The sequence below is a fragment of the Penicillium digitatum genome, chromosome 2 (assembly GCF_016767815.1).
Source record: "Penicillium digitatum chromosome 2, complete sequence".
Lineage (NCBI taxonomy): Eukaryota > Fungi > Ascomycota > Eurotiomycetes > Eurotiales > Aspergillaceae > Penicillium > Penicillium digitatum.
The window spans coordinates 2250341-2272240 of NC_089385.1; the positions used below are offsets into that span (position 1 = coordinate 2250341).

The 21900-nt window shown below is 47.2% G+C and overlaps 5 protein-coding genes and 1 non-coding gene across 6 annotated transcripts; 1 reads left to right on the plus strand and 5 right to left on the minus strand.

Annotated features, from left to right (window-relative positions):
- On the minus strand, nt 1-1700 carry Pdw03_6847 (uncharacterized protein; the record flags this gene model as incomplete). The annotated part of the gene is made up of 6 exons (XM_066101473.1): nt 1-195; nt 250-411; nt 457-569; nt 615-904; nt 956-1539; nt 1590-1700. 6 exons carry the CDS (start codon nt 1698-1700, stop codon nt 1-3), a joined length of 1455 nt encoding a protein of 484 aa, XP_065956556.1.
- Nucleotides 1701-11809: 10109 nt separating this feature from the next.
- On the minus strand, nt 11810-11882 carry Pdw03_tRNA86. The gene has a single exon. It is a non-coding gene; the product is annotated as a tRNA-Ala (tRNA).
- A 518-nt stretch (nt 11883-12400) lies between these two features.
- Pdw03_6848 (Heat shock protein 90) lies at nt 12401-14905 on the minus strand (the record flags this gene model as incomplete). Its single annotated transcript, XM_066101474.1, has 5 exons — nt 12401-14236; nt 14318-14536; nt 14574-14592; nt 14751-14776; nt 14900-14905. The coding sequence occupies 5 exons, from the start codon at nt 14903-14905 to the stop codon at nt 12401-12403; spliced, it is 2106 nt and encodes a 701-aa protein (XP_065956557.1).
- Nucleotides 14906-15846: 941 nt separating this feature from the next.
- Pdw03_6849 (Nuclear transport factor 2, Eukaryote) lies at nt 15847-17485 on the minus strand (the record flags this gene model as incomplete). Its single annotated transcript, XM_014679001.1, has 2 exons — nt 15847-17103; nt 17165-17485. The coding sequence occupies 2 exons, from the start codon at nt 17483-17485 to the stop codon at nt 15847-15849; spliced, it is 1578 nt and encodes a 525-aa protein (XP_014534487.1).
- A 1050-nt stretch (nt 17486-18535) lies between these two features.
- Nucleotides 18536-18988, minus strand: Pdw03_6850 (uncharacterized protein; the record flags this gene model as incomplete). Its single annotated transcript, XM_014679000.1, has 2 exons — nt 18536-18847; nt 18938-18988. 2 exons carry the CDS (start codon nt 18986-18988, stop codon nt 18536-18538), a joined length of 363 nt encoding a protein of 120 aa, XP_014534486.1.
- Nucleotides 18989-20156: 1168 nt separating this feature from the next.
- Nucleotides 20157-21900, plus strand: Pdw03_6851 (Tetratricopeptide-like helical; the record flags this gene model as incomplete). The annotated part of the gene is made up of 4 exons (XM_014678999.2): nt 20157-20219; nt 20285-20315; nt 20383-20524; nt 20637-21900. The coding sequence occupies 4 exons, from the start codon at nt 20157-20159 to the stop codon at nt 21898-21900; spliced, it is 1500 nt and encodes a 499-aa protein (XP_014534485.2).

The following is a 21900-nucleotide window of genomic DNA, read 5'->3' on the forward strand; positions in this document are numbered from 1 at the left end:
CTAAAGATATTGAGATGGGTTGCAGGGAAACATTAGAGGGTAATTCGCGGGAGTGACGGTTCCTTGTTGGTAAGGAAATAGCTGAGGGTTATCTGCAGGTATTGAGGTGGATGTTGCTGTGAAAGCCTGAGGAAATTCTGCCGGTGTAATCATTGCTATTTGGCTGCTCGTAGCGCTCAATGGGTCGGAATATTGCTTGTTGAAAATAAGAGGTTATCCCTAACCCAAGGGCTGGGAATGGTGACTTACAACTTGATCATTTTGCGCCACATTGAATTGGGCACTGTTTTCGACTGCTGTATTTCCAAAATGGGGTACGCGTGTTTCACATGATCCCGATTCCGTCGGCATGAACACGAGTTCAAGCCCATGGGTGGGAAGTTGTGACATCACGAGGTCCGGCCGATTTTGCTATGACATTTGTGTGAGCGAAGGCTCGAAATGTAACTCCCTCACATCTTGCACTGTGTCCGAAGTAGGTTGATCACTATAAATGGCGTCACATGGTGATTCCACGGTAGGAGCAACTTGCATAGCAATGGGGGCTCCAGATTGAAAAGACGGGGTCGCTGAATTGATATGAGAAAAAGCCTCCACCCTTGTACCGGACATACCGGTGCTAGGCCGGTGAGATTGAGGAATATCCGGCTGTGGCCAATTGGATCCAGCCATATTAGACCGTCGGTTTTCATCCACCATATGGGTATTTGCCTCTGATAGTTGACTTTCCATCACTCGATCTAGTGAGGCTTTGATCGGCCCCAGAACCTTTGCAGTCTCGTCCTCTGCCAAGACATGAAGACCACGTGTCTGAGCTTCTTCTGGTAGTCCTTTCTGCCTCAGATGGTTCAACATGGCAACTCGTTTAGGCCTTTTCGCTGATTTAGGCAGCTCTTTCGTCCATCTACAGTGTTGTCAGTAAAGGTGCTTCTCTCTCCCTTGGGTCGCCACTTACATCGACTCACCACCATCTTCTGGAAGGAGATACAATACCCCAAGCCCTCCAAGGTCATTGGCTAGTAGACTGTATCGCTCTCCTAGGCCAACCCAGAGTCGTACGCGGCGTTCAATGTCAGAAATTGAGTCTCTACAGCCCGAATCTCCTATAAGACGGGCTATGAACATCGAAGCATCATCGTATTGGTACTGGGTACCTGGTTGTACGGAATTCTTCAAGCGGAAGAACACCACATAACAAATCCGGAGGCGGATTTTTCCTAGCTGCTGTTGACTTTCGCATGAGACGAGTAGATTGTAGAAATCGGTGAGCGGACATGCTTGCAGCGAATTTGGGACATGGCCAAGGAAAGGCTCGATTTGACCAATGCTTGAAGAACCTCCGCTACTCCCCTCGCTGCTTGCTGTTAAGTACAAGGGGAAAAGTGATTCACGCTTGTCCTGTAGGTCTTGGACGATTTGTGGAGCTTGGAGTTGTTGTGAGGAACGCACGATGGCCTTCTTAATAGCGGACTGACGAGAAGTTTGTCGGATGCGCTGGGGAATGTGCTTGTATATGCTTTTTGATGCTTTGATATTTTCCTGCTTAGATGAGGATTGAAGCTTCAGATAAATCGTCGAAGGAGGCTCACAGTATCTTTCCAGAACTCAGACTCATCTAGTCGATGCCTTCCCTCTTCTGCAGCTTTATTACAAGCAGAAAGAAGACTATTTGCTAATATTCTGCTTTCCACGATACCCATGGTAGTTGCTAAAAATTGAAGTAGATAGTCGGGACGACGTAGGAATTAGTGGGTACATGTGGAGTGGTGGGAGAAGGAAATTGCTAGCAGCCGATCGACCGATCTTGTGATCGTACTTTTGCCAGTGCGATGCTGATCTTACATCAGCGGTGGGGCACTACATGTACAGTTCTACCGCAAAAGTCTCCGTGCGGCCCGCACCCCATCAAATATATATCTCTCTCAAGCAATTTAGTAAATTCAACCTACTAATTTTAAATAATTATTACACCACCAATTTACATCGTAAAAATATATAAAAATATGCGTTATGCAGGCAATTGATGGCAGTATTTAATTCAATTATTTAATACTTGGTATGCCACCCATTTGCTGCAATTACAGCCTCCACCCTGCGCCCCATGCTAGAAATCAACCCATCAAAGTAATCCTGGCCTAGCATCGCCCATGCAGCATGAATTAGCTCTTCGAAATGATGAATTAGATCCTCTTTAGCACCTTCGAATTTGTCAAGGTGCGGATCTAGGCGATCGATCATCTCTTTGAGCTTAGCCCATGCATGCTCAATAGGGTTTAAATCAGGTGAAATACGGCGGCCAGATCATAGTCTCAATTCCGTTCTCCCACAACCAATCCCGAATAATATGAGCTGTATGAATCGGAGCATTATCATGCATAAAGATACGCGTCGAATCGATACAAATTGATGGTAGATTCTCTTCTAGAACCTCGCGATATGAGAAGCGCGAGTACAACAGTTTCGTGCAGACTCCGAGTCCCGATTCATTTGAAATAAATCGGTACAACCACCACTAAATGTTGCTCCCCAGATCATTATAGAGATATTCTTGGATTTCGAGTATGTCACAATATGATCTTTTTTCCATTTTTCGTCACGGTGGTTGACGAAAAAGACCCATTGGTGGCGCTTCCCTTTACCGATTTCAACTGAACATTCGTCTGACCAGATAATCTTCTTCCAATCATCCCACGTCCAATTTCGTCGCTCTAAAGCCCAAGTAAGACGTAAAGCGGCATGCTCTGGCTTTAAATAGGGTCTTTTTTTCGCTTCCCACTGGCCGTATCCCGAGGATTTAATCATTCGAAGAAGGGTATCATCGGATGCAGTTAAACCACTTTGTTCGCGGATTTCTTTGTAAAGAATAAAGGGATCGTTTCGAATCAATTGGATAATTGTAGCGCGGTCATTTTCAGATAGGATTGAGGGACGGCCAATACGAATTCGACTCTTGCCTTCGGTACGGAGAGCTTCTTGATCGATGGTATACTGAATTGTAGATTTTGATACATTGAAGTGCTGACCAATCTTTGCAATTGAAGCGCCTAGCCTAGCCTGGCCATAAATCTGACCCCTAAGGTAGGGAGATAGCTCACTTCCGTACGTCCTATTAGAATAAATAGGACGTAGAGGTGTTCTTGGAACCATGGTAGATTTTTGAAAACAGTGGGTTGAATAAAACGCGGTTCAGATTTGACATTATTCGCGAAAAAACGCGGGTGTGGGTCCGGCCGTACGGAGACTTTTGCGGTGCGACTGTACAAGCTTTACCCGATTCTGAATAGGTCTTCTGCGCAGAAAACCTATTCAAAATCGGGTCAAGTCACCACTCACATCGTCTCTTTTCATCACCAGCCTGCCGTCGTCCTCCAACAATCGCTATAGGTACATCTAGGCATTTTGAATCACTTACATGGTACTTGGTATACACTGCTCTTGATATGTGGCTTAAAATAAAGAAGGCAGCATGTCAAGAACAAAACCGCTTCGCGCTTATCACGATGGTTCTAGTATTTCATCCCCTAAAATCAATTTTAACTAAAGGTATGTGACCCAAATGACCATACCTACATTTTGGGGCACATATAAAAAGAGAAAATTGCTTCACCCTTGCCCAAATTTCTAGATTTACCTATAACCAAGACTCCAATCAGAGAATATGACCTATTCAAAATGTCGCTGTTTGCTTTCAAACTACATGTCCTGCCTCTTCTCCCCACAAGGCAGCTGGGGCGCGACAGTCTTATTCGAGGGCCCAGAGCCCAATGGAAGTAGTATGCATGAACTGCGAAAGGCACCAAGCCTTTAATAGTGAATGAACAGCCTACCTTTTCTGCCCCTTCGGACTCTAGTGGTTTTGCCAAAGACTCAGCACCTATTCGCTTACATGTAAGTTACCCTTTTCTCCGCATTAATACCGAGCTCTAACCAAACAAGACCGTGCGAATTTGATTTCCTCACAATGGAGTCCAACTTATGGAAGACATCAAAAGAAAAGGCCTCGAAGATGTTGTTTTTGATGTCATCGCTCTTCAGGAGATTGGTGGTCAGTATCAAGCCTGCAGTGACCATGGAACCACGAAGGAATCATTTCCAGTGGATCTTGCGGTACTTGAGGCTGGTATTACACGGGTCGTGGGGAAGTATGGGATTCTAAAATTTGCTCCTCTGCGCAGCGATGATCCGATTATTTTGCAACAACCAGCAGAAGATCTCGAATCGAAGAAAGCTCTTTGCTACCAACGCCTACATTCAAAATACTCACATGAGTATGTCAAAAGATAGCGCTTGACAAATTCTTTGGGCGTTGAGATGAACAAAATTTGGTCGGACTGGTATGACGACTGTCTTAGAGAAATTGGTAACCACCTCAGAAAGCTCGGTTACTGTTGATCAAAGCAAATATAACTCAATTAATGGTTTGCTCTTGCACTGATCACCGCAAAAGCCTCAATCTAGAACAAATAAAAAAGTTAAAATTCGAAGGGACCGTTTCACACATAATGCTTCGGTATCGATCTTGAAGTATTCCCCACACTTGACTATCATGGGGTAGTCTTAAGAAAATAATCAAGTCCTCTGGTGCTTCAGAAGATGAAGCGTCAAAACAGCACCATAACTAAGACGTTGTAAAATGTCCCTCACGTAGACGCGCAAGTCTTTCTCGAGAGAAAAGCCTTCATCGAGATGTGGTTCCTGGGATGTTCTGCTTCTCAAGGCCGTGCAGATATCTAGCAGTATCCTAGTATCTAGGCTGGGTTTTTCCGAGGTCGTCAATTCCCTGACAGAGATTCAATTCTACATAGGAATTAGACGGGAATAGGGGAAGGCTTCTAAGGTGAGCATATCATCGCTACAAGCGAGAAGCGAGGTTACCCACTATGGCTAGATCTTTGTTTCGATAATAAGGTACGACAAATGGCGCCTTGACAACCTGTTAGGCTTGAACGAAAAAACACAGCTGATACTTAAAGCCCTCCATCTCCATTGATGGTTTTACCACATATTACTCTACACTACTCAAATCTGCCTGTCTAACTAGCCTTATGCACTGCCTTTCTTCTGCGTCGCTGCGGTCTCTTCTTCCGAAGTGGATACAATCTCTCTGGTTCCCACCAGGAGAGCAAATTAGAGAACGCCTGGATCATACTGTCCCCACTGTTCCCAGCTCGTATACGCGAACTGAACCAGCGGTATATAGGCCTCAAATTTCGGAAGTTGCATATAAAGTCACAAAGCCTCTACCAGTTTGCATTTCAAACCAAAAAGAGAGACTACCATGGACACACACTAAACCACTCGAAAATTATATTTGTGAGTTTTCCTACAAACTGCAAGCCTTTTATATTACCTTCTCACATCTCAATTGCTAGCAACTCAACCCCGAGCTATTTCCATGAGATTTGATGACAACACAGATTGTGGGACTATTGTGCTTCCTGACATCCCTCCAGGCGTTAAATTTGTCAAAGGCAAGATTACTTACATGGGAGAGGAACACCCATCGCCTGATTGGTCAACTATGTGTTTAAAAACCAACAAACTGGCTGTGATCATGTTGTCAAACATTAGTCAAGAACCGAGTCTTCAGTAAGTACTCTTCTTCATTCTCAGGCTTGTTGAAGTAATCTAATTTTCGATAGCCGGACCTCTAGTGACTGATCGGCTGATCGGCTAGTGTGGAAATATTCCCGGCGCTTTCGCGGTGTCGTCATATGGCTAACGTTTGTGGCCAGGTTCATAAGTCCCGATACAAATTTCATAAATAGAAATATCACGATATTCTACAAATTACCCTCTAAATTGGATGCCTATTCTTCGAATTTGAGCGGATGTAGGATATAATGGAAACCTATAGCCTTAGCACTGGCGTTTCTGCAAATTCCTCTACCCTTATGAGGGACTTCAGTAAAGTGATCTTCCCAAATATAAGTTGCCAGATCATCGACCCTTCGACAGTCCCTGATCCCCTTCCAACGACAGTAGTTATTGCTATTCCAAGGTGGGGAAAGGAGTAGCAGCTGGCCAATGATATAAGGGCTCAGTATAGGAATATAATTGGCTCAACGTTACTCTTTAATGTCAAACCTCAAATACGGCCTCCCTAGGCCATAAACAGGAACCTTGGTTTTTGTTATGGTCTAGTGGAAAAGTACGCTGTATATCGTTCAACATTTAACCTAAAGCACAAAGCCCTTAAGTTACTAGCTGAACACTAGTTATATAAAAAAAATAATCAAATCATCGTAAATTAACATTCCTATCAGTAATTTTGGTTTAGAGATTATCTATTTTGGCAAGATCGGTGCCGGTAGGCGATTAGTGAGGCCATCAAATAATGGCCTTGCATTTTACTCTGTTCCTAGCCCCTACGAAATATACTATTTCGCAGGGGCTTTTGAGCTTTACACAGTATCCTAGGAAGCCACATACATCAGCTTGTGGAATTAAAACGATTTCTGTGACGTTCCAGCTCGTCAAGGCCATTATGGAATGTTAAACATTTCTAGGATGCGAATGGGGTAAATACCCATTCAAGTATATAAAGAAAAAGACCTCTCCCAGAAATCGCCGAAAGAAAAGCAATCGTCAGATCAAAAAAAATGGAATTCCCTTTTTGTGGTACGCTCTTCAAACCACCATGGCATCATTATATAGCTAACACCCAAGGACCCCCAGATCCTGATATACCCTTACGAATATTTAGACGAATAGGGCCACATATCTATGACGTTCCAGATGGTCAGAAAGAGTATACCTGCTAGGTGAGGCTATACTAGCTAATGACATGCAGACTTTATCATAAAACTCGATGCAACCAATTGCCCTATGTATGAGCCTGTCGACGAAAAATTATGGATCCTGTGCGCCGGAAGCAGTACTACTATACATTTCACACTTGATCGGATATACGAAGTCCTTCTGGAATCTAAGAGCTGCAACCATATTTGAGATCTTTTCGAAAACTCGGTTTTTTTTCGATTTCCCGCAAGTCGAAGATAGAAGAAAAATGCTCGGAGAAGCCTGGTGTCTATTCAGTCCCTAACGGTAAGAAGCATGTTATGACTTTGTTAAGTTAGAGATAGAGGCTGACATGCGATAGACTTGATGATAATGCGTACGAACAGACAGGCTCCTAGAGGAGGTTATTCTTACAAACTTATTTCGAAAGAATTACACAGCGATTGTCAACGCCTCTTTGCGCTTGACCGAGACGGACAACAACTTATACTCGCTGAGATATACGCGGGTCTATCGATTCTTGGGAGGTCTATACTCCTAGGAATGACTGTCATCATGAGGGGCTGGCTTCAAAATCAAGAGTTTTCTATTACCGAGGAGGGGGTGTTGACTAGGCTTGTCTTACAAATTAGGGCGGCCTGTCAAAACCCAGGGCATTGCTAATCTTGTGAAAGGGCGAGTTGTTGAAGGCGAATATCGTATGACTCAACTTTTACGGAATGGAGACCGTTGGAATGCCAAGTGCGAGATGTTGGGTTCTCACTATTGGCAGCAACCGAAGGGAACCCCACAGGAACTTTTGAATGCTTTATGTTGAAGGACGCCCTTTTACCACCGCTCCATTTTCTTTGATATTTCACATTAGTTTATAAAATTGTATCTCTCGTTACCGTTTGTTTCCCCCTTACCCACAGAAGAATAGGCGGTTCGTGAGAGGCTCTATCGGGTCTGGTGGAGGCCAGTCGGGTGATCCCTTACGAACTAAAGCAGCTTCTATCCGTTGATTCACGTAACTCATATGAATTATTGTTACTCTAATTAGCCATAGAGTTGTGTCTCTCAAGGGAGTCTATCTTGGAAACCAACTAAAATCTCACAGACTAGATAATATATCCTGGCCATATATCTATGTACAAAACTACAATGGGTTGCCTGTCTGTCTTGTTTTTATTATAGCTAAGTAATTACTTTTTATGCTATCTACCTATCTGCACATATCGAGGGTTTTCCTGTCTGTCTCCTCAAGGAACGGAAGACCTGGCAAGAAGGCAAGAGCCCCAGCTCTATGGCCCATCGTCCATGAAAGGATCCCGTGTTTCCATGTCCGTCTCATCGTCTGTCTCATCGCCTTTACCGAGGTCTTTCTGGTACTGCAGGTGGACTTCGGGGATCAGAAGCCCTTCTTTCAAAAGATAAAAGTAGGAACGTTTGCCGTAGGCGAGCTTTGCGGCAGAAATAATCCGTATAAAGGCCTCTATAAATTGGCGCGTAGCCCGACGGCGCCAATTCAAGATCTAGGAATAAGCTTCTTCTTTATCCTCCCCAAAGAGAATATCTAGTTCTGCCATAATAGACCACTCCGACCACCTATTTCTCTCTAGTAGTGCGTCGGACAGATCTCCGAGGCCTATAAGGTGGGATACCCCCGGGAAGGTATATAGGCTCACCGAGCGTTTTCGAATCGATTCTACGGATGGTTTCCGCGTGCCAATAGATATACCTCGGTGGGTATCTGCAATTTCACCCCATGCCCCGGCTTCTACGGTTTCCATACGCTCATGGTCTTCGTGGACAACCCCAAACCAGGGCATTATCGTGCGGTGGAGATGTAAGTTAATTTCGAAGTATTTGAGGAGTAAAACCCCGAGGGATCAAGGCACGCGTACTACGAGCAGCAGATGCGAAAACACGGTGTGACCAATCTACTTGTTAGATTAATCTTTCATTAATCTCATAGCGAGGACCCTAGGATATAAATACAACATCATCCATTCTCTGCAATGTATTCATTCGACAATCATTTTCCATTTTCTTCGGCCGTTTGATTCTCACTGCTTGGTATGGATCAAAGTAAGAAGGAAGAACACTCCAGCGGTAGCCCTCCCGTCATTTCACATCACCATACCGATAATATGGCCCTATCTTTGCAAGAAAAGGTGAGTTATGATAAGGAAAATACCGGCTTATAGCTAATCATTTGACTTTGGTTATAGAGCTATTCCTCAGATTCCATTCCTCTGGGCAAGGATCAAAGAAGTGGACCAGGTATTGCGATCTTGTCTTACAATTGCTGCCCTCACTTAGGAAAAATCTAATATGATTCCCCCCCCCCCCCCCCTTTATAGGTGCCTCTTCCGGACGGACCACCCATGGATTATCTGGAATGGAAATAGATAAAGATTCACTTGTAATCAACGGCGACGTCAGAGGCAAGCATATCGATAGAACCAAGAGCCACATGATCAGTGGTGGGTCAGTGACGAATAACAGTGCCCTGTATAATGGCGATTTGGACCTAGAGAGTTTGGTGAATACTTTTGGCAAAAAGGACCGAATCGAAAACAATACCTAGCAGGTAGTCTGAGATGTATAGGGTTAATTCAATTGTCTAGATTCTGAACGGATATGAAGTTTATCAATATGATTGATCCCGTTCCGTATCTTGATTTCAACCATCCGACCGTAGGCACGTTTTAACACCGCAAAACTACCAATATCTAGAGGTTGTAAAAGATGAGATGAATGCGCTGGCATACAGATTGGTATCACCTTATTTTGCTCACAAATTTCGTCGAATTTAGGTGTTAAATGACTTCCGTGACCATCGAGTGTTAAAAGCCGATTGTCAGGGTGCGGGCTGGCAGGACGGTATGATAGGAGATGACTGATAGGAACAGGTCGTAACAGATCAGATTCCCATTGACAGGTACAGGCAGGGGCAGGCTATTATACAAGACGTAGCTCCCAGAGCTACAACGGGATCTAGAACTGAAGTTCAGATAAACAGGTCGGAGATCACGTGCCGTGATCTTCCTCTTACTAAGCATCACGGTTCGCACCGTGACATAACCGGACTAGCCGGTCAAGCTACTACTACATAGGCAGCAAATGAAGTTCAATATCTAATAACTCCCTAGCAGTTATTTTAAAAGCACCGCTCATTAGACACACTACTCTCGCCTATATACTTATAAACAGTTTTATATAGCTTCTCTCTCTTAGTGTTATAGACAATGATGATGATGATGAATTCATTGACCCGATTTAGCTCGCTTTACATACATGCTGCCATGCGGGGGTTGCGTCCCAGAGCCCGCTCCCGACGATAAATGGTGGTGCATTCCCAGTATGCAGATCCACCCTGTGAGCAGGACTCGATTTCTCGAGGTCCTGCCACCTGAAAAGTAAGGCCACAAACCGGCCGGCGTAATGCAAACAAGACAAAAGAAATGCAAAGAAAGTCAATCCATCTGCCTGGTGTAGATGGTTTCCCGTAGTCCCCGCGGGCGCAGAGTGTCCCCTTCTATCTCTGCAATGCACCTTCCACTTCTTCACTTCTCTACCTCCACTTCTTCATCCAGCTCCCCGGGTCACCGAGTCCCTGTATCACCAGGACTGCCAGGTCTACTTGCTGCATCACTCCGGCAGGTCGAACACGAATAGGTTCGGGTCATGGCGCCATGCCTCTTCGTCTTCGTCGGCAGCGTACGTTGTTCTCCATGTGCGTTGGTGTGAGGTGACCTCGGCGGACCTGGCGCCCGGCCACTGTGATGTGTTCCCTGTTTCTAGTGTTATAGACAACAGTGAATGCTAAGCCGCCGCTCTAAACAATGTCTACGGGATCATTAGGCTAATTTTACTATAAATCGACATTTTAATAGTACTTAAAGCTTTTAATCTATTTTTTGAACGTCAGTTAATACGAATCTTAGCAGTGAGGTGACTATAACTGCCTCCTAATGCCAATAAATAAGTAAAAAATAGTAATTAATTAAAACAAGTCAGCATTTTTATCCATCCATTTTGGGCAATCCTTGGCAGAATTGTGCTAGCGCAGCACTAAAACTAGTGCTGTAGCACCATATTAAAGCACCAAAATTGCCTTGGTGCTGCGGGACTTGTCAAGGCCTAGCAGCGCTCACCTGTTTCTCACCCAGGCGACACCCGCCGAGCTATTGACCGTATATAAGCCACCCACCGGTGAGTTAGTAGTTGGGTGGGTGACCACCAGCGAATCCTCGCTGTTGTATGTTTTTTTCCCCCTTCTCCTTCGCTTTATCTGTGTAGAGGAAGGAACACGCCCAGATTGACCTCTTAAGTGACAAAGAAATCGACGAGCTACGTCTGGCAATCCATTGAATGTCTCTGAACAGATCAAATTTTCAAGCCCTTCAGATTCCACGCGGTTGAGTTTGGCTATGACGCGTGTATCGCAGTCAAAGTTCAAAGAAACCTAGCATTTGAAGCAAGGTAGTGCCACACACAAGAGTGGTAGTTCTCTAGGGTTGCAGATAACTCACAGTAATACCAACTAGCATAATGAGAAATGCGACTGGAATGAGGAGCATTTTGAAAGTATTCTTTGGTTCGCTATAGTGAACATACACCAAGTGGTATTGGGTGATGAAACCCAGTAGGAAGTAACAGAGGGGTTTTACCAGGACCCGGAAGATCTCTACTCGCCTTCGTAGGGTAAATACTCGGAACTCTTTTAAAAGGGCAGTGAAACTGTATATAGTAGAGACCTTCCTTATCCTATGCAGATGACCAAGTATTCCCCGACACTCTATCACCAGACCAGCCACTCGGACACGGCTATTTTCTACTTTTTCAATACACAATGGTTATGCGGGATGGATTGTGTATCAACTAGGATATCAATCCGAAATGCCGAATTTCCAATAACAATCAAAATCATTTGCACTACGCTCGCAAACCACTAGGAAGTAAACAAAGACCATCAAACTATTTTCGTGATTCAAAAAAGTCCACAGAACAGTTTCCATACGAAAAGCTAATCTGGTGTTGGGCGCTTGGATGAAAATATCAGCAATGAAAAAAATAGAAGTGGACGGGCAGCGATTCGAACGCTGGACTTTTCGCATGCAAAGCGAACACTCTACCAACTGAGTTACGCGCCCATTTGACATAATTGTATTGTCTTTGTAAGAATATATTGTAACATGAAGAAAGCCGGATTTGAGCAAATAGAATCAGCACCATGTGAATTCTGGAAAATTAGGGCCGAGAATGTGTTCCCACTCAACCTGCCAAAAGGTAAACAGAAAGTATTGCACGAGGTAAAGGTGTGGTCTGCCATGTAACGTAGGCAGTGTGACATGAGAGGCATCAGAGAGACGGTTGAATGGAAGCTTGTAAACAGGAAACTCAAGTTGAAATGTCATCTAGATTGCATATATTTATGCCATGTGCATTTCAAGAGGTGTAAAAAAAAAGTCTACGATGATCACAACTACAGCAAGACAGTTCGCTACAGTCTACTCCGTTGACGTCCTGAAAATAATAAAAGATGCCAGTTCTTATTGTAGAACACATAAAAAAAGAAGAGATAAAAAAAAAACATCACAGAGGGTCGTATCCCGTTTCCCATTTCCCGTAAGACTTTAAATTAGCAAAAACGAAAGTTGACTGAATGCATCTAATCAACCTCCTCCATGGTGCTCTCGCCGGTAGCCTCGGCGGGAGCAGCAGCCTCAGTGGCGGGAGCGGCCTCGTCCTCGTCAATGTTCAGGCCGAGAGAGACGAGCTTGTGGATGCGCTCGGAGAAGCTGGCGGGCTCCTCAATGGTGAAGCCAGAGACCAACAGGGAAGTCTCGAAGAGCAGCTGGGTGATGGACTTGACGGTGCGGTCGTTCTCGCCATCGGCCTCAACCTTCTTCTTAAGCTCCTTGATGATGGGAGACTTGGGGGAGATCTCGAAAGTCTTCTTGGAAGACATGTAAGAGGACATAGAGGTGTCACGGAGGGCCTGGGCCTTCATGATACGCTCCATGTTGGCGGACCAGCCGAACTGGCCGGTACGGATGGCACAGGGAGAGCCAACCAGCTTGGAAGAGACAACAACCTTCTCGACCTTGTCGCCGAGAACGTTCTTGAGGGCCTTGGCGAGGTCCTCGAACTCCTTCTCCTCGGTCTCACGCTGGGTCTTCTCCTCCTCGGTCTCCTCGAGCTCGAAGTCCTTGGTAATGTCGACGAGCTTCTTGCCATCGTACTCCTTCAGCTGGGTGAAGGCGTACTCATCAATGGGGTCAACAAGGAACAGAACCTCGAAGTTCTTCTGCTTGAGAGTGTCCAGGAAGGGGGAGTTAGCAACAGCCTTGATGGACTCGCCAGTGATGTAGTACATGTTCTTCTGGTGCTCGGGCATGCGAGTGATGTAGTCAGCGAGCGAGGTCTGCTCGTCACCGGACTTGGTGGACTGGTAGCGGAGAAGCTTGGCCAGAGTGGGGCGGTTCTGGGCGTCTTCGTGGATGCCGAGCTTAATGTTCTTGCTGAAGGCCTGGTAGAACTTGTCGAACTGCTCACGGTCCTCGGAGATCTCAACGAAGAGCTCAAGGATCTTCTTGACGATGTTCTTCTTGATGACCTTCATGATCTTGTTCTGCTGGAGAGTCTCACGGGACAGGTTGAGGGGAAGGTCCTCAGAATCGACAACACCCTTGACGAAGCTAAGCCACTCGGGGATGAGGTCAGTGGCATCATCGGTGATGAAGACACGGCGAACGTAGAGCTTGATGTTGTTCTTGGTCTTCTTGGTCTCGAACAGGTCGAAGGGAGCGCGCTTGGGAACGAAGAGAATGGCGCGGAACTCAAGCTGACCCTCAACGGAGAAGTGCTTGACACCGAGGTGGTCCTCCCAGTCGTTAGAGAGGGACTTGTAGAAGGAGGCGTACTCCTCAGTGGTGATGTCGGCGGGGTTGCGAGTCCAGATGGGCTTGGTCTTGTTGAGCTCCTCCTCCTCGATCTTGGACTCCTTGACGGTCTTGGTCTTCTTCTCCTTCTTCTCCTCCTCCTCATCATCAACCTCCTCGACCTTGGGCTTCTTCTCATCATCCTCCTTGATCTCCTCAGCCTCCTCATCAGGGACCTCAGTCTCGGTCTCCTTCAGGACGTGAAGGTAGATGGGGTAGGAGATGAACTCGGAGTGCTTGCGAACAACCTCCTTGATGCGGGCCTCGTTGAGGTAGTCCATCTGCTCATCCTTCAAGTGAAGGATAATCTTGGAGCCACGGCCGAGCTGTTCGCCCTCGGTATCCTCCTTGAGGGTGAAAGTGCCACCGGCGGCGGACTCCCAGATGTACTGCTCGTCATCATTGTGCTTGGACACAAAGGTGACACGATCAGCGACCAGGTAGGCGGAGTAGAAACCGACACCGAACTGGCCGATCATGGAGATGTCAGCACCGGCGGACAGAGCCTCCATGAACTGCTTGGTGCCGGAGCGGGCAATTGTTCCAAGGTTGTTGATCAAATCCTATGTAAGGTGAATATTAGTTTAAGTGTCCAAATGGAAACAAGGAGAAGATGAGAGATGACTCTTAGGGTTTGTACTTACAGCCTTGGTCATACCGATACCGGTATCGCGGATGGTGAGGGTCTTGTTCTCCAAGTCGGGGATGATATCGATGCGCAGATCCTTGTTGGAGTCGAGCTTAGAGGGGTCGGAGAGAGCCTCGTAGCGGATCTTGTCAAGAGCATCAGAGGCGTTGGAGATCAACTCACGAAGGAAAATTTCCTTGTTAGAGTAGACGGTGTTAATGATCAGCGAGAGCAGCTGAGAGATCTCAGCCTGGAACTCGAAGGTCTCAGACATGATGGCGGATTGTGATTCTGGAGGGAAACCCAGGTTAGAAAAGGATGATTTATATCACTTGAGGAATTTGCAGAGGGATGCAGATGCAGATGCAGAGTCTGATCAATCGATAGAAGGTGGGAGAAGTTGAAAGCGGTGACGAGTAGGACAAGCAAAGGGGTGTTTTATATCTTACAAGAAGGTAAAATTATTAAGAAAGCTCTGGGGGGGGGGGAGAAGCCAAAGCAAGAGGAAGATATGAAGTGAAAGAGTCGAAGAGGCGGGCCAGTTCCTTTTGTGTTTCCAAAAATTTCTGGTGGAGTGTTTCTACGGTTATCCAGCAACTTCCATGTCGTTCAGGCAACCCTGCAGCTCACTCGATATTATTCTAGACTCTTCTGCTCTTATTCGATTCGATTTCTTTTTTTAACTATTCAATCTTTTCCCCCCAGTTTGTAGCCCCTACCTCGCCTTTTTCTCTACTTTGGCAGTGGCAAGCTGTTCATGCCTCAGGCATCTTAAACTCTAGAATCTTCCCCAGGTTAGATGACTCGTCGACTCCCGATTAGGTAAGCCATCAAGGTCCCCGGGGCTGAGTATCAACCTTGGCAGTCCTGGACATTGTACAGATATAGCAACTTAGACATTCACTATTCTCTAATCCATATTTGGTAGGCTCATCATCCCATGAGGTAGTTGCAGTTTCGGCCAAGAATATCCCATTTACACATCAAAAAGAGAGCGAATCCCTATAGAATTCTCACAGCCAAGAAAATCCAAAAAAAGAAGCAAAATACAAGAAAGACCGGGATGGCGCACCACCGTAAAACCCTGGAGTTTGCTATGCTGGTTAAGAACAGATGCGATATAACGTCTTGCAAGAAAGGAGCAAGTGACAGATCATGGCAGAAGACACTGAAAGAAAGCAATATGGTGCAAAATAAAAAGAATCGTGACTATCAGAGACGAGACCCGGTCCCAGCAAAAAAAAAGATCAAGATCAAAAAAGGTCAGGTTAAAACACAAGTGCCCAGAGAGAAGGAAAGAGACGCAACTTTTCCAGCCAACCCGGACCAACCGCTAATATGCACTGTGACGGAAAAAAAGGGGGAGGCAATAGTCACGTAACACATGTCATTAGGAAGAGACGGGGCAAAAGAAAAAAGAGAATCAAAATCGATGTAATACAGATCCTGAGAAGATCATCCGCCGGAAGATGCCCACGGGAATTGCGAGACGTGATACCGACGGGGAAGAAGAACGTAGAGGATCATCAAATTCACGTATGGTGATTAAGCAGCTTGGGGCTGGCTGGGGCGACCCTTGGCGGCAACGTTGCCACCGCGGCCACGGGGAGTGAAGCTGCCACGGCCCTCACGCTGGAAGCCACCACGGCCCTGGCTGCCGGCGCGGTCACCACGACCACGACCGGCACCACCACCACGGCCGGCGGGGAAGCCGTTGCTGCCGTAGGCATTGCCACGGGGGCGGCGCTCCTCAACAAGAATCTGCTCACTGCCAATCTGGTGGGGATTGGCGGCAACGGCAGCGGTATAACCGGCGGGCTCGTTGAATTCAACAAAGGCACAGTTCTTGGGGCGGCTGACATCGAAGTACTTCAGCTTGCCGAAACGAGCCAAGGTCTGCTTGAGCAAGCTGGCGTCGACCTTGTCGTTGACGTTCTTGATATAAGCGAGGACGGTCTCCTCAACACGTGGTTGCGACTTCTTGTGGCCGTCGCCGGCGGTCTGCCATCCGGCTTCGGTAGAAGGGGCCTCCTGGGAGCGGGTAGCCTCCGTGGGGCCGGCAGTAGCGGGTTGAGCAGCAGAAGCAGCTGGAGCAGCAGCCTTAGGAGCAGTAGGGGCAGCAGGGGCAGCCTGAGCAGCAGGAGCAGCCTGGGCGGCCGAAGCCTTGGCGGCAGCAGCGGCCTTAGCTGCGAAAGAGGTAGTCGCAATGCTAGCCCAGGTCTTAGGGGCAGCGGGAGTGGCTGACGTCTCCTTCTCAGGAATCTCCTCCTTTTCCGGAACGAGAGAGGGTTCAGGGGTGGCAGGCTCCTCATCCTTCACAATTTCAGCCTCAACGGCAGGAACAGGAGCGGGGGTCTCCTCCTCAACAGGGGCACTGTTGGTCTGAGGAGCGGCCTCCTCAGGCTCCTCAACCTGACCGTTGGCCTCGACCTCCTCGAGCTTCTCATCGACATTGGAAACAGCGACTTCACCAGTCACCTGGGGCTCCTCAGCAGGAACCTCAGCAGGAACCTCAGCAACGGCCTCAGGGGCTTCGGCAACAGGCGCAGCAGCGGTAGGTAGCTCGGGTTCTTCTTCTGGCTCTTCGGCCATGTATCGGAAGATGTCGTTAAGAACATAGTAGCCGTTGGGCTGCTCGGCGAGGACGAAAGTCTGCACGAATTTGCGGGATGGCTCGGAGTTGTTGGAGATCTCACCAATGACTGAGACCAGGATGTTGTCGAAAGAGGCCTGAGAATCGACATTCAGGACGCGCACCTTGCACTCCTGGAACTTCAAGGAGTTGAGCTTCTCATTGATGGCCTATGAAAGTGAGGAAATTTGATTAGACAACATTCACACAGAGGGATCCAATTAAACTTACCTTGGAACCAACGCTGACAGGAACCGACTCAGCCTCAGTGCCGAATACCAGCTGAGAGCGGCGAGAGTAGAACAGGTGAAGCTTGTCGGGGTTGCGGCTCATGGTGGTGTAGTACTGCTCGACGAAATACCAGCCCACCTCATCCTTGGAGATCTCATTCTTCTGCTGGTCGGTGGGAGTGACGGTAGTCGGGGTGGAGGACTGCGCAGGCTGGAAGCTGGCAGCAGTGTTCATGGTAACAGATGCATGGTTGTAGGATTCGGGGAAACCGTGCTGAGCAGGGTAGTTGCCATTGATGGGAACCTGAGTCATATCGGCCATGGCGTAGGATTGAGGGGTTTTTATCTTTGGTTTCGGGTGGAAATTGAGTTTAAAAGTAACCAAGCGCGGCGAAAGTGGTGGTCGAGACTATAACGGCCGAGAGGCTTTTTTTAAGAAAAAGCAAGCGATGAACGGTCTAGAAGTGAAAAATTTTCGTGTTTCCCTCGCTTCACAGGGTACTGATTAGTTTTGAGATCTTTACCATGCGATCGAAGTGGACATGGTAGATCGGAACTCACGATGCGTAATGGACCAATTACCAATGCAATCAATTGAAAAGAATCGAAGGAAAGCACGAAAAGAATAGAAAGAGGCGAGACGCTTTGATATTGCGATAAAGCGGGAAGTATAGCTGAAGTGAGAATGAGTTCTCGGTTCTGATGGGCGCGGAGAGAGTTATTTGGAGAGTTTAAAAGAATTGTGAGAGAGTTCGAGAAAATGTGGGTTTGGAAGATGGACAGATGCGTGGGGGGAGGATTCAGGTAGAGAATGGGAAACAAAAAGGAGATGGAATGAAGCTGTGGGAATTCGCCTTCGAAGAAAAGAACTTCCTTCTCTTGACTCCGTGCGGGTTTCGCGTGGTCTTGGCGGGTGGCCACCGCCCGGCAGAATTCAAAGTACTTGGTTACTTGGTTTAGTATGTTGTATACAAGAACATATTATTGACTAAAAATTCTATCAATATTAATAAAGTTGATGAAAGCTTTCATAATGATTCAAGATACGTGACAGTCAGAGAAGAAAAATAAGAGAAAAGAGAATACCAGACCCGGGTGTTCATACTCAAGGAAATAGTGCGCATCTCATCAAGTCAAAACGCCACAAACTGATCCAGAAAAAGAATAGAGGGGTATGAAGGGACATGAAAGGGTGGCTGCAAGAAGAGACAGCATTCAAATGAGTTGTATCGATAGAGGCTCCGATGTTGAGACGAAAAAAAAGTAGAAATGAGGAACAAGAAACAAGCGAACGATCAGAGATCGCTGACCATGTAGCGAGCAAAGCACCTGGCAAGTCATTTGTCCCTTGAATGTATCGTTACCATCAGGACTAGTCAGTTTGCACCACAGTCTTTTCAGAGAGAGGCTTGCGCATGACAGCGTCTTGGCCAGTCATCCTCCGGTCTAGAGCACGCTCGACCTTGGCCCCAAGAGCAAGTTTGTTCAGGTTGTTCGACTTCTCCTCTGTGGGCACAAATCGCTGCTTGTTGAGAATCTCGTTCTCAAGGCGCCCAAAGCCATCGTGGAGGTAGACGATGTCAGCGATTCTGGGGTCGCCGCTGGGCAGAGTGCCGTTTGTGCGATCGGAAGCAGCCAGTGAGGGGCTTCCACTGACAGTGGAGAATCTCTTTGAGTTTCGGTTCTGTAGCAGGTTAGACTTGCGCGGTTCTGAATAACGATTGGAAAAGTTCGGTGACAGGGTAGAGCAAGAGGAAGGGAGAGGAATTCCCACCGATTGAGCCATCATGGGACACTCAGAGTCGATAGAGGTGTGGCGAGTCATTTCCGGGACGTGATATGGTTATAAAGAGGAGAATTTGCGCCGAAGGAGGGGCGGGTTTCAAATCGTAGGTATAGGAAGGCCCTTGAATAAAATGCAGCCTGCAGAATTGACCTGTTAGTGGGTATTATTGCCTAATGGCTGGCAAACTTGAATTTCCAAGGGATGCATACTCAGTATAGGTAGAAGGGGGTCTATTGGAATCAGGCGCCAAAGTACCAATTCAGTGCAGGAGTAGGAATAGAGTCACAGAAAGGAGAAGACAAAACGGGGTGGGTCGGATTGGTGGGGAAAGACAATGTGTGCCGGGAAAGGGGTGGAAGGGTTTTTTATGGAAAGATCGACGTAATCGTAAGATGCGCATTGAAGAGAGTTCTGCGATGAAACTCCAAGGTTAAATATGATTATACACAATTCAAAGATCATAAAGATCATAAAAAACTGCACAGTAATCAATGATACCATTGGAATCATTCAAACTCCCTTCTTTGATATCAAGAAAGCTTTGCCGGGAATATTTTTGCCACGTGCTGCCACGCGAGCCGATCATCTCGGGTACTTGGGTACTTCAGGGTAGGGGGATTAGGTACGACTATATTACTATGAGATGCTTTATTTTAGTGGCTCTATGCTAGTCATGTTGAATACTGTAGCAATGAGAGGAGAGTGAATCTCGTTTAGATTAATTGTAATCTAAATTCTGGGTACTATGATGGCAGCAAGGGACAGTACCTCGGGCCTATACAAATTTGTATCATTTTTACAAAGATACGGAGCTAGCAACACAGACCCCCTTGTGCAATACAAGGTACCAGTGTCACTACATCTGAAACAGCAAAACAATATGAAACAAAACAGCTTACACAGTCATCTACTCCGTATCTAGTCCCGGTCTTGGCATCCATGCAGATCCGAAGGACCAAGCAGCTTTGAGATTTTTTGGTCACTCATTTCTTAGGTCTAAAATCCTGTATACCACCCGCTGAATCACCAATTATTAGGCCCCAAAGCTATAAAACAATGACTGTCATTACCAATGTTGCGTGTAGTCGAGGGGAACGGTATACTCCGCCACACACCGCGCAGATTCTGCCGGATTTACTTCAATTTCAAGGTGCACAGCCATCTCGGTCGATATTCGTTCAATACAATCAACAGCGTTCCTACAGGTATGGCGAAACCGAAATCCTTCCTCAGGGAAACAAAGTCGAAGAAGAAGGCTGCCTCGAAACAGGTATGTGGTAGCAATGTACCCCCGCACAGAATAGCTTGGTCATGATCTCATAAATTTTGATCTAGGTACCTGTCACTGCGGATGATTTTCTGGCAGGTGTGTATTTGAACCCTATAAGCCAGTGATACCGACAGTCACAAAATTAAATTAACTATCTCTCCAGCCGGCGTCGAGCTTGAAGAAGCCGGCGAGAAATGGCGGGCCGGAGATGCGGCCAAGTCCATGCGCTTTTTTATGCGGGCCATCACCAACTATGACGAAGGTCTACAAAAACATCCTGGCACATTTGATCTAGCGTACAACAAGTAGGTAAAATTCACACCGATATCAAAACAAGCCACGGTTTTGAAATTTACAATTTCATCCATGATTGAGAGGTACTGGTTTGGGTTTACCTTAATTGACACATCCACCTAGAGCACGAGTCCAATATGAAATCACCCAGCACCACAAACTAGCGGCCCAGCTGCCAGCGCCACAGGGAGATCTCTTGCAGGTTGCGCTGCAGTCACATCGGGATGCGCTGGCTCTGGATCAGGATAATGCTGACGTGTTGTTTAATTCGGGCCAGGTGCTGACCAGCATAGCGGAATTGATGTCCAACCTAAAGCACCCAAACGAGGAGCAGCAGATGCAGGCAGGCACCTATCTGCAAGAGGCGATTGAGTTATTCCAGCGGTGTTTGATGGTACAGGAGATGAAGTACACGCAAATGCAAGAGGAGATCGAACTGATGGAATCCGGGGATGTGCCACCGGAGCCGGAGGTTGTACCACAGGCCGCAGGGCAGCCCCAAGCCGAGTCCACAGGCGTGGAGCAGGAACAGTGGGCGATGATTGTGGAGCCCGTCACGAAGAATACACTCGTAGACACGGCAGTAGCACAACTGGAGACTTTGACTACTCTGTGCAACTTGTTAACTTCTAACCCCGGCGGAGGAGGTGTTGGTTGGGTGCAAGAGTACTCTTCGGAGCTTGTGCAGTCGCGGCTGCCTGCTTATGCCGAGGGTTCGGACAGACAGTATGAGGCGGCCTTGGCGCGTGCCAAGTTCATCTGTGCCCTGAACGATTTGCTCTACCGAGGCGGACACACCGATATCCAAACCTACCAGCAGGAGGTTGGACAGGTTTTTGGTGCAGAGTTGGATGTATCCGCGGACCCGGAAGGACTATGTGGAAAAGCAGATGCACTCATATCGTTAAACCAGGCGCTTTCAGATATTCCCCCATCGGAGGATGACGAGGCGTTTGAGAACGCAGTAGCATTGCGTTGGAAGTCACTTTCCACCGCCCTAGATGCATTGACGGCTGCTACCAAGCTCCCAGACGTCGACAACCTGCCCAAGATCCACATTGGTCGCGGAGACGCTGAGATGCACAGATGGCGTCTGGGACGAGCACCATGGAACCACGCCATGGCGAAACAGAACGGAGCTATGCTCCTGCGCAACGCTCAGACATACTACCGCGGAGCATCAGCTCTGGCCCGCCGCGACGGAGCTGCCGAGGAAGAACGCGACGGAACATACAAGGAAGCGATTGCTGCAGCAATCGAAGGCCAGAATACGAAGCTCGAGCAGCTCAAGTCAACGAACCTCCAACATGTGATAGTCGTGGCGCAGGATATGGTGGAAGACGGAATGGTTGACGGCAGGGAGTTGAGTGCCCTGATTTCATCATGA